The following is a 12,519-nucleotide window of genomic DNA, read 5'->3' on the forward strand; positions in this document are numbered from 1 at the left end:
CAACCCCTGCAACCTGATTTTTACCCAAAGCTCCCTTCTGCACCCAACCTCCATCCATGCCCTGCACTTCCTCCATCAATATCATGGAAGAGTGCAGCCCTTGACCAATTTCCAAAATCTTGGAGTGGCCTCCCATCAAAAATTATTGCCTGCTCCTGGATTAGAGTAATTCTCAATGATGCAGAGGTAGACAAAAAAAATTAATTATTTGATCTAGTTTTATTCATCAGGATGACCAGCAATTTAATCCCAGCTTTTTGCCATTTCTTAATTTTTTATTTTTTTGTGAATTGACACAGAAAGTGGACAGTCATATTGTGGATGTACATTTAAAGGGGAAACAAGGTGACTTGTACTTTATGGGCAAAGCTGATGAAAGCATAATTGGTGTGCTTAGACCAGTGCATGAAGCCTCCACTTAACTAGCTAACTTTAATCAAGTTTTTCCCATTAATGAAGGTTTACGTTTTGATAAGTTGTTTTTTTATAACAAAGAATGGATATTTTCATCGAACTGATGCCTTCATGGTCTTTTTGCGCACACATTCTTGTATTTATCCCTTGAATTAAGTCTTCGCAATACCATATGTTGTGATTAGTAATTATTTTACAACTTCAATCTTGCATCACAAGGCTCATAAAATTCACCTTTTTGAGGGAGCGGAAAAGCATCCTACTAAAGGAAATGTTTTTAATTCAGTAGATGTATTGGTTACTAGTTTGTCACAGGAAGACCCTGATATATAAGTGTAGAACAGTAAGGCAATGTTGAACTGTGCTTGCTCCTACTGATTGGACATATTATACTTTTCATTTCCCTTTGTTAGGAGCTGGATGGAGCCTGCTCTATACATATTAATATTTATTATGTTGTAAATCTTGTTAGTTTTATACTGAAGTGTTTTCTCTCTCAAATCCTCTAGTCCCGTAACAATATTGGGTAACTGAAGTGTACAATAATCAAAAGCACAAGGATTTATTTTTCTGTTTTGATTATTTTTACTATTAAGAAGTTCATGCTGTATAAAGGTTAAATTACAAAGAAGTCTCTCCATGCCTACAAGGAGTCAGCTGTATAGAATGACAAGGCTGAGCAACTGTCAGGGAAAGTAAAGTTCGTTTCTGGAATTACAAAGCTAAAATATATTTTTTTTAATTTTAAGGCAAATATATATAAAAATGCAGGGCTAAAATTAGCTTGTCCTCTAGCCTTTGGAGGTTTGGAGCAGACAGTGATGAAGTATAAAAAAGTTACATACATCCTTAACTGTGAACATGTGAGTAGTCACAGTGACTTTATAAAAAAGTAGTCTAGATCTGTTTCCGAAGGAAATAAGAGAATTTCCTGAGGAAGTCTCAGACACATGGGCAATTCCAGATGTAAATCACAAACAAAAAATGTTAACATTTTAATGCTGTTCATTGATACCTTATGCTTTACATTTATAAATCTAGAAGGTAGTTCTTACATGGATGGGGCATTAATGGACAAATGAGGTTGAGGGTTGGTGCTGCTTTGTCTCTGATTAGCCAACTTTGCAAATTTGACTATTCTGCAATAATTCACACTATGATCAATTTTTCCAAGTTCAGCTGTAACAGTAATTCACAGCCTTGTTTCCCTTTGTTATTTTCCAGAGAACTGCCAAAGAACTTGAGCATAGATTGTTGCTGTAAAGCCACAGACCTTTGATAAGGTGTAGAAGAGGACATAAGGGTCAGGATGTCTTTTGCTTAAGACAGAAACCATGCATAGGGGAGATCTGGGGGGGACCACAGACTGCTCTGATGTACCCAGTGGTACAGTGGATATTCTTGTTCTGCTGGCTCAACTCCACTTGCTGTGGGGTGTAGAGTAGCAAGGTGCCTGGTTTTTTACTAGAAAGTTCAGTAAAAAAGGGAACCTGACCATGTCCAGTTAGATCTGGGGACCAGTTGTTGTAGCTGGGGAATGTGCTGGATCATCATCCAGGCTAGCCACTACTCAGCTGGAACCTCCTCCTAACTATGTCAATTGGCTGCAGCTCTAGCTCTCAGGTTGAGTCCCTCCTGACTGGGGGTATGTCTACACTACCCCGCTAGTTCGAACTAGTGGGGTAATGTAGGCATACCGCACTTGCAAATGAAGCCCGGGATTTGAATTTCCCGGGCTTCATTTGCATAAGCGGGGAGCCGCCATTTTTAAAACCCCGCTGGTGAAATGAGGAGTAACGGTATGAAATGAGGAGTAACGGTATAAAATGAGGAGTAACGGTATAAAATGAGGAGTAACGGTAGTTTGAACTAGGAAGCCTAGTTCGAACTACCTTGTTCGTGCCCCGTGTAGCCGCGCTGCACGGGGTTCGAACCAGCGGGGTTTTAAAAATGGCGGCTCCCCGCTTATGCAAATGAAGCCCGGGAAATTCAAATCCCGGGCTTCATTTGCAAGTGCGGTATGCCTACATTACCCTCCTAGTTCGCACTAGGAGGGTAGTGTAGACATACCCTGGGAGAGTGAAGAAACAGAATGGGAGAGGGATTCCCGCACTTCTACTGGAGTGTCTAGAGTTTTTAAATATTAGAAAGTTGGCAACCCTAGTGTGGTGGGATGGCATAGCCCCTGCCACCACTATTAGGGTAAGACTAATGTTGTAGTTGGCTCTTTAAGTGCGAGTATAGAAATAACAACTATAGAGCCCTACAAATCTGTGGATATCCACTTTATATCTGCAGACATCTGTGGAGATACATGCAGATATCCATGTCTCATTTTTGCAGATATAGATACACTAAATGTCGAGCCCTGTGTAATCTACTGGCCTGTGGTGAGTAGATTACAAGCTGGCACAGCACGCTGAACTGTGCGGCTGGCGAGCCCTGTAGATACAACTTTTTTATCTTGAACCCTGCAAATCTGAGAATATCTGCTTTATATCTGCATCAGTGGATGCGGATATCCACAGTTCATTTTTCTGGATACAGGTGCAGATATGGATACAAAATTTTATATCTGTGCAGGCTCTAAGAAACTAGCCTTATGTTTCTTACATCTTTCCCCTTACCATCTAATGGACTGTACAGAGCTATTTACAGTCTAACCAGTGATTTTTTAAGTGTGAGGCACCATAATGTGTCACTGAATGGCAGTAATAATATTAGCAAAATTTGAGGTCATAAGTACAAAACTGAAAATAGAATCCCTAGAGCTCTTCCCACAGTTCTTCAGTTTGTCCTATTTTTCTCCTGCTCTGTCTTTGAATCCGTAGGGATCCTAGCTAGTGATATTTCAGATGTTGTCATGTTTTCCTTGCCATAGTTAGCAAATGCCTTTAGGTATAGAAGAGAGCAGTACAATTATATTTCCTTATGAGCTATCTTAATTTTACTATTAGATATTTCATGGCTCAGTATCATGCATAATTTCAGTTACAAGTCATAGATTTTTAACTGTTGATTAGCTCTATTCCCTTTAGTTGTGAAATTGCTCCCACCAGCTCTCCACCTTGACAGTATAAATCTTTTGTGGGTTTTTTATGTCCAGACGGAACTGTCAGGGTATTTTGAGATTGTCAACATTCTACCTGTTAACAGGTGATTCAGTATTTGAAAAATTAAACCTGAGAACTGTCTGCTGCACAAATGTGTTGTACAAGGGAAGGGCACATTTTAGTTATGAAAGTTCCTAATGGAATAAAAGAACAATACACATGAGCTTAATACAAGAATGACATGAAAAACAACTATGTCATCTATACACTACCTTGTTCTTAGAGGAAGTCAGAGGGTATGTTATAGAGGAACACATAAATAGCAGGTCTCAGATGTTTCACTCAGGGTATGTCTACACTAGAGGAAAATTGAAGCTGCTGCTATCCATCTTCCAGGGTTCAAATTAGTGGGTCTAGTCAAGAAAGCTCATTCATAGTGAGAGGGGCACTGCGATTGATGCCGGTAACCCTGCTTTCACGAGGACTAAGGGAAAGTCAAAGGGAGAGTGTTCTTTCTTAGACTTCCTACAGTGTAGACAGCGCCAAAAGTCGAGTTAAGCTACTTTTACTTCTGCTATTCAATTAACATAGCTGAAGTTGCATATCTTAATTCGACTTTGTCCTGTAGTGTAGACATACCCTCACTGTCCATACATAGAGGCTACGTCTACATTGGCCCCTTCTCCGGAAGAGGCATGTTAATTTCCAACTTCAGAATAGGGAAATCCGCGGGGGATTTAAATATCCCCCGCGGGATTTAAATAAACATGGCCGCCGCTTTTTTTCCGGCTTGGGGAAAAGCCGGAAAAAAGCGTCTAGACTGGCGCGATCCTCCGGAATAAAGCCCTTTTCCGGAGGATCTCTTATTCCTACTTCTCTTATTCCTACTTTATTCCGGAGGATCGCGCCAGTCTAGACGCTTTTTTCCGGCTTTTCCCCAAGCCGGAAAAAAAGCAGCGGCCATGTTTATTTAAATCCCGCGAGGGATATTTAAATCCCCTGCGGATTTCCCTATTCTGAAGTTGGAAATTAACATGCCTCTTCCGGAGAAGGGGCCAATGTAGACGTAGCCTAACTGTTCAAACAGCTTATTCCCAGTGCAGCAACTTCCTTAGATGTTTGAGGAAGCACGTTAGTTATGGAATGTTGAATCTTCCCATGCTTCATTAGCCTTTTTCACACAAGGCTTACATACTTGCGGAGTTCTGATTTGCTGGATAGTAAGTGAAAAGAATCGAATCCTGTATACCCTAGTCCAGGGCTACTCAACTTTGGAAGCCCGGGAGGCCACAATGATACAGTCAGCACATGCTGACGGCTGCAACTTAAGTATGGTTGCATATACATGCAAATATATATGCAAATAGCTTTTCACACTGATGGGCATGAACACAAAGATTGAGGCAAGACTATACAACACACAGGCCCCATTTAAGTCAGTTATGCTGATATTAATAAAATGCAATAGTTACCCGATTTCCACCCATATGACAGCACTTTTAATGAGCAATAACAATCCAGGATTTAACTACTAAAGCACATACCACCAGAAGACCATTATATTGACTACTTTTTTGTTTCGGCTTCCACCTGCGAGCCGCATGTGGCCCATGGGCTGTGTGTTGAGTAGCCCTGCTCTAGTCTTTAATATCAAACAGTCCAATGAGCTTTTAATTGTAGTATGGCTCACCCAGAAAGGAACTGCCATTATTTGATCAACTCAATGGTTCCATATCCTGCCTCAGAATGTCTAATACCAGATGCTTCAGAAGAAGCTGAAAGGAAACCCCCTGAATATGCAATTATGGAATAATCTGCATATGGTGAAGTTTCTTCTTACTCCCCATCAGTCAGTCAGTCATCAGCTTGTGCCCTGAAGTATAGGAGTTTATACCTCACACCATCCTTTATGTAATATTATGCAATGCAACAGCATGTGTTTATTATACAAACATCTCGTCTATCTGTACTTAATCCTGCTGCATTATTGGTCCAACCCTACAATTTTTATGATGTGAGGAATTTCTTTTTACAGTGAGTTCCAAAGGCTAACTTTGTGATGTGTCTAAAAATAATAACTCCTTTCTGCTGTTAAATTGTTGCCTTTCAGTTTCATTGACTAGCTCCTTGTGTTATGATGCAGAAAAACAGAAGTGCTTGATTTTCTTTCTCATAACTAATTATTACTTTGTATATCTTTATCATGTCTCCTCTTAAAACTATACAGTCCCAATTTTTTCAGTTGTGAAGGGATTCTTACCAGCTTGCATTACTTTGCAATTGTAATACTAAATTTTACTGACATTGTACTGCCTTTGCCTCACCTACTTGTGTGTAAGCCTCTCTGAAATTCATCAATGTTCACTGGTGTTGATAACCTAAATAAATGAGAACTATTGCAAGTTGTTAATCTGATTGCCTAAAGATAGCAAACTACAGGACAGTCCTCTGTACGCTAGACAAGTCATTAGGAAATAGCTGACTAACTGTAACCTTAATAGGGCAAAAATATTATATTTCCACATTGCAAGATGGAAGTTAATTTTAAAAAGACATTCCAGCCATAATAAAGGGGTAGGAATCTTCATTATAAACCAGTTTCTTCAGGTGATTATAACTAAGCAATCTAAATTGACACAAAACTAAATCTTCATACAACAGTAATCAGTGTAGCCCTTAACTTCTTTCTAAGTTTTGATTATATAAGATATTTTCATTTTGGATGGATTTATTTTTGAGCTACTCAAAGCAAACAAAATGTAAAATTTGAAAACTGACATTTTGCAGGCATTTGTTTTTCATAACTTTTAGAACAAACTAGACATTGCCAAAATCATACAATGAATTCATACCCGTTCCATCAAGGTCCAGCTGACAAGTAGTAGCTCCAAAGACATCAGTTAAAGCATTACTCCTCTCACTGGCCCAAATTCTGCAAATAGATATGGTACCAAGGGACTTTTGAGGCTTCCAGAGGCCCACTGATGTCAGTGGGACTCCGCTGGTGTTAGCAGCAGCATATCTACTTATAGTATGAACTTTGATATAGCAGGAGGTGGGGGAAGAGGATTTCATTCTCATGTTCATCCTTAACATTATCTCTATAAAGATAATGTTTTTTAAATCTATTCTTGTCGTTCTTGTGAAGGGAGAAGCTTTATGCCACCTTTACACACACTTTCTACAGGGGCCAGACATAACTTTTTTAACTTATGCCTGAATGCTCACAGAATCCATCCCAGCAGTCAATGATCACTAGGGGCATGTCTAAACTACATCCCTCTTTCGAAAAAGGGATGTAAATAAGATTGAAATTGCAAATGAAGCCGGGATTTGAATTTTCCGAGCTTCATTTGCATAATGGCAGCTGCGCATTCTTTCAGAAATGGGTATTTCGAAAGTGAAACTGCCGTCTAGACACAGTTCTTTCGAGGAAAAAGAACCCTTTTTCAAAGATCGTGTAAACCTCATTTTTTGAGGAGTACAGGATCTTTCGAAAAGGGTTTTTTTTCTTCGAAAGAACCTCATCTAGATGGCGGTTTCACTTTTGAAATACCCGTTTTCGAAAGAAAGTTCAGCCTCCATTATGCAAATGAAGCACAGGAAATTCAATTCTCTGCTTCATTTGCAATTTTGATCTGTCTAATTTACATCCCTCTTTCGAAAGAGGGTTGTAGTGTAGACATAGCTTGGAACAGACATTGCCATCTGTAACCTCCTATGCCCCATACACTCTACTCGTGCCTGTCCTTGCTGAAGAAACCCCCATCTAGCCATTCCTTTTTCACTGCTGCCTGTACAAGAGATCCTGTTTATTGTTGCATATCTCTTTGACTTGTTTATCAGGTTCCCTAAGGTTTGGTTTGGGTTTTTTTATTGACTGTATCTACTCCCCCACCCCCCGCCCTCAAAAAAAATCACAACATAAATAAAGTAGCTTTTTGCATTTAGAGGCAAGGGCTCTGCCCACTTTCAAACATTTAGCATTGAGCGTCCTGTTCTTTCTCATGTTCTTTTTCTGGAGGCCTTAAAAGCAGCCCAGTTGCTTCATACTTGGGGTACACAGATGTTACCACTGCCTAAAGTATATTTTGCTTCAATATCTCACTTTTGTCAGCTTTGTTTGTATATGAGTGTGGAGGGGGTTACATTTTATAAAACTTAAATAGATAAATCTATGCTGGAGTCTGAGAGCTTCTTTTCCCTCCCTAGAATGTGAGCCTATAGAAGCTATAGCCAAGTTTGACTACATTGGAAGATCTGCACGAGAACTCTCCTTCAAAAAAGGAGCCTCCTTGCTTTTGTATCATCGAGCATCCGACGACTGGTGGGAAGGAAGACATAATGGAATTGATGGCCTAGTACCTCACCAATATATAGTGGTGCAGGATATGTAAGCAATATCTAGTTGTATAACATACCAGAATAATAGCTCCTTGTTGTGAAGAAGCTTGTTCATCTATCAGGGTACCTCCCGAATTTCGGAGTACTTTGAAGGCTCATAAACACCTGGGACATTTTGCCTTCAAAGTGAGCCATACTGTACCATCTTTCATTTGTTATATTTCCCTGAAGTAAATGCCTATGAAGCAACACCACAGAATTATTGAACATTGATAGGCCAACTCAGCTACATCATTGACAAAAGTGATCCCAGTACAGTATGTCTTTTAGTGCTCTCATAGGGTACGTCTAGACTACAGGGTTTTGTCGACAGAAGTTTTGTCGACAGATACTGTCGACAAAACTTCTGCCGACATAGAGCGTCTAGACACATTCAGTTCTGTCGACAAAGCAAGCTGCTTTGTCGACAAAACCCTGTAGTCTAGACGCAACTCTACAGGCAATAACACCTTCTGTCGAAAGAACTCTGTCGACAAAAGGCGTTATGCCTCTTAAAATGAGGTTTACCAGCGTCAACAAAACTGCTGAGTTCTGTCAACGTTATGTCGACAGAACTCAGCGATAGTGTAGACGCAGGTATAGTTTTGTCGACAAAAGTCCACTTTTGTCGACAAAACTCAGTAGTCTAGACACACCCTTTGTTGTAGCAGCTGTTACTAATAATAGGGATGTAAAAGGTTAACCAGTTAACTGGTTACCTGGTAAACATACACCTTACCAGGATGTGCTTACCTGGCCGGACTGGATGAGCCCCCTGCCATGAGATCACGATATTTAACTGGTTAACTTTTTACCAGGATTTTACATCCCTGACGATAAACTTCTGAGTAACAGGCTCGACAAGTACACCACTGACTTTGTTTTTAATGGTACTCTGAGATGCATTTGGCACTTGAAAGCCAACAAAGTCCCTGTTCCCAAAATATCACAATCTAAATTTTCAGTGGTGACATGAGTGAAGTCAACAAATAGGTCATCAATGAGAGCACAGCAGCTGGAGACACAATTGTTTATCTAGTTTTAATTCTGTAAGAGGACAAAAATAGAAAGACATGATTCCTGCTGTCCTACATATCTCACTTCCTAGAAAGTGACTTTTCCATCTATATCTTCCTTTCAGGGATGATAACTTCTCAGATACACTGAGCCAAAAAGCAGACAGTGAAGCCAGCAGTGGGCCAATAACTGAGGACAAGTCCTCATCCAAGGACATGAACTCCCCAACTGATCGTCATTCTGACATATATTTAGGAAGGTAAGATTAACAGCAACATTTCTGTGTTGCCTTGCAGCTGCTGGATTGTTTCTGAGTGCATGCAGTGGCAGGATTGCTTCACACACACACCTTGCTAACAATGCTAACTTGTCCTATGATTTCTACATTTGTGTAGGCAAAGAAAGAGATCAGAACCACCTCCTCCAAGGCGCCCAGGCAGGACCAGTGATGGCCATTGCCCAGTACACACACCGCATGCACTCACCAACTCATCAGCGGAGCTTGGTTCCCCCAACATGTCAAGTCATTGCAGTCCTCGAGCCCTTCTGCAAAATCGCAACCTCAAAACAGACAGCCCCGAAAGGCGACGTAGACCGGGGCATGGCAGCCTCACCAACATTAGTAGGCATGATTCACTAAAGAAGATTGATAGTCCTCCTATTAGAAGATCTACATCATCTGGTCAATACCCAAGTTTCAATGACCACAAGCCACTGGACCCAGAGTCGATAGCTCAGGTTAGTCTCTTTTCTTTGCCTTGGTGAGCAACATGGTCACATTAGATGTAAATGAACATTTGTCTTCACAACAGAGAGTTTAATTTTTTGTTGAAAAGCTGTATTAGAAGTGTTTCCCACTTAACTTTCTAACATGGAAGCCTAGGACAGATGAGTTAAAGGATTGCAGGTGAAAAGAGAGCCAGGGAAAATAAAAGTTGCAACAGCATTTCAGTGAAATAATTTTCAGTTGTACTGAAATGAAATTCTGTGCTGCTCAGCACGTAGGGATAATGTACAATTACTGTTTCTCAAATTATATAAATCCCAGTGCTCTGGTGGAAGTGGGTTTTGCATTCATAGTTGCTGTATGATTTCTAAATCTTACAGTGTGCAAATCTGTGCTCCAGTTGGCTATTAATGTCCTTAGTCATTTGGAACATAAGAATTTGCATTTCAGAGATTTTAAAAATACTTTTTGTGTAAATATAGAGATTTTTAATTCTTGTGCTTATGCCTATGGAACATGCTAGGTAAAAGTGCAAATAAATTGGAATAAGTAATGGACTGTGCCATCAGTGTATATGCAGGAAAGTTGGCTAGTCATTTCTCAGCACTGTACAGGTGAGAGGCACCAAGAAGTAAGTTATTAATTTTGTGCTATTGAAGTGTGCTCACTCGGTAATACATATATATTGGACTAAGAAATACTTCTGTCCTACTCAAAGTTCATTTAGTTAAAATGTGGTCATTATGTAAACACTCAACATTCTCAAATTACCATCTGATTACAGAAGCATTCAAAATGACCCTGCACTGACGTTTCAAAATTTCATGTAACTTTTGTTTCCAAAGTCTCTGCTTCTTGAAGAAGGAAAAGAGAATCTAAGTGATTGTAATAACTCTGAAAGAGCAATGAAAATTGATGTCTAACAGTTTCTAACCTTTTAAATATTAAGTTGAGCTCTTATTTATTGCCCAGCAGCTATACATAGCTTTAATTCAATTTGTTCACTTCTAGACCAACTTCTTGACAGTGACAAAATTTAAACTTAGAATAACCCATATAAATGCTGATGTGAGCAAGCAGAAAACACCTGATATGTTTCTTATTTAACACATTTGTTCTTCACTAACACTGAAAAATTAACCTCTAAACCAATCTTGGCATGTCCTTTTAGCAGATGTATTTTAAGAATAAATCCAAATGTGCAAAACATGGAAGTAGTTTCATAAATAATCTCAATAAACAGTATTTTGTACGATAACTTCTAACCATGTCTCATTCTTCTTTGAGAAATCATGTGTTGAATGGATGAGCCATAACAGAGCTGGCAATTTTCTGCAATACCATCCAAAGAACTGATTATATTAAGTTTCCGTATTCGTGTGAGCTTGGATTGTATGTAACCTCTTGGGAGGGCAGAGGGAGGCGGGATGTGACAGCTATTGCAACTTCATGTGGTATTGTTAGGGTTCATTGTTTAAAATTAATGGTTTGACTGTGTTCTACTTCATGAGGGAGGGCTACTGCAAGTCCTCCAGGAATTAAACACAGTGGATGGTGATTTGCCTTAGTCAAGTTATAACCTCCTAGAGAAGAACCAATTCCTAGGGAGGCTCATATACTAGATTATCCAGAGACTAACAAAGAAAGGACTTTTGGATAAATAGGTTAAACTGGTATAGGGCCTGATCCAGCAAATTAACAGGACCTTCTGTCCAAGGGGCCCTAGTCCTTATAGAAAGGTTGGAAGGACTTCATTTGCTAGGGCCCCTCGACTTTTTGCCTGCTTATAGGAACTTTTATCTTTTATATGTTTTCTCTGTAATCCTTTTATCTTCAAAATATATATCTTTACTTAGAAACTGCTATGTGGTAGCTTGTCACTGGCAATTACATAACCCTCAGAGAGAAGGCAAAATGCAAGGACTGGCCTTTTTAGGCATTCTGGTTTGCTAGGGATATCACAGCATAGGCAGGAATTGTGCAATTTTAAAGATCCCACACTCAGGAGGGAGCAAGACATGCAGATCTCACCCAAGTGAGATAGTTGTTGGGAGCAAAAGCCTAGAGTGGGAATACAAGTGCAGTCGCTATGCAACTGACATAAGCAAGCAGAGCTCACTGCCACAAACTTTTTTAAAAGCTGAAATGGTATCTCTGTGGAAAAGTGGCCATTATCTTTCAAGATGTCCTTAATTCTTAATACTAAGCACCAGCTTCTCTCTCTGCCTAACTTTCTAACTGAAAGTTACCAATGGCACAGTTTTTTTGCCACTTCTCTTTAATTGCATCTTTATTTTTTAAGAAAGTGTTATAGGCCAGATTTTCAAAGCCGGATTGGATGGCCCAAATAAAAGCCTTAGATGGCTTTGAAAAACTCAACTTACTGCAACTTTAGTTTTACATTCAATACAGAAAGTCCTTGTGTTGAAGTATTGTTCCTGAATATTTTGGGATAAGAGGGAATAGCACAAGGGCTCTTAGGCTTCACATTTATTTAAACATTGCAAATCAATCAACAAATATTTGTTCTCTTAATAGTAATATATCAGCAGAGTATGTTTTTAATGGCCTAACTGAATGTTGACCTGTGTATAACAGGGTTGACTCACCACATGGTGCTGTCTTCTGGACAGCAGTTTGCCCATCGCCATTCTGTTCTCTAATGTGTCTCCTTGGCCCCACATTGCTCCCTGGACTGCAGAGTCCATTCTCACCCCCTACCAGAGGTATCAGCACCCCCCAGTCCTCCACTTGCCACTGTGGCCAACGGTAGCCCTGAAATCTAGCCCCTTGCCTTAGGGGCAAGCTGCAGTTTATAGTTCATGCTTCAGCGTGGCTGGGTGCAGTGCAAGGGGAAAGAGGGACACTCAGACCTTCCCACTACACTGGGTCCTGACCCAGGGACCCTCTGGTGGCAGTCTTATT

At 40.0% G+C, this 12,519-nt stretch overlaps 1 protein-coding gene across 2 annotated transcripts in view; it reads left to right on the plus strand.

Annotated features, from left to right (window-relative positions):
- The window catches only part of SRGAP1 (SLIT-ROBO Rho GTPase activating protein 1), a 222,882-nt gene that overhangs the window by 205,917 nt on the left and 4,446 nt on the right, over positions 1-12,519 (plus strand). For both annotated transcript variants that reach the window (XM_006130209.4, XM_089779664.1), the window contains exons 19-21: positions 7,680-7,860; positions 8,992-9,126; positions 9,263-9,605. In XM_006130209.4, the coding sequence (XP_006130271.3) occupies positions 7,680-7,860; positions 8,992-9,126; positions 9,263-9,605 (659 nt within the window). The remainder of the gene's footprint in view (positions 1-7,679; positions 7,861-8,991; positions 9,127-9,262; positions 9,606-12,519) is intronic.

This window comes from Pelodiscus sinensis, chromosome 1 (assembly GCF_052426305.1).
Source record: "Pelodiscus sinensis isolate ZL-2025 chromosome 1, ASM5242630v1, whole genome shotgun sequence".
NCBI lineage: Eukaryota > Metazoa > Chordata > Testudines > Trionychidae > Pelodiscus > Pelodiscus sinensis.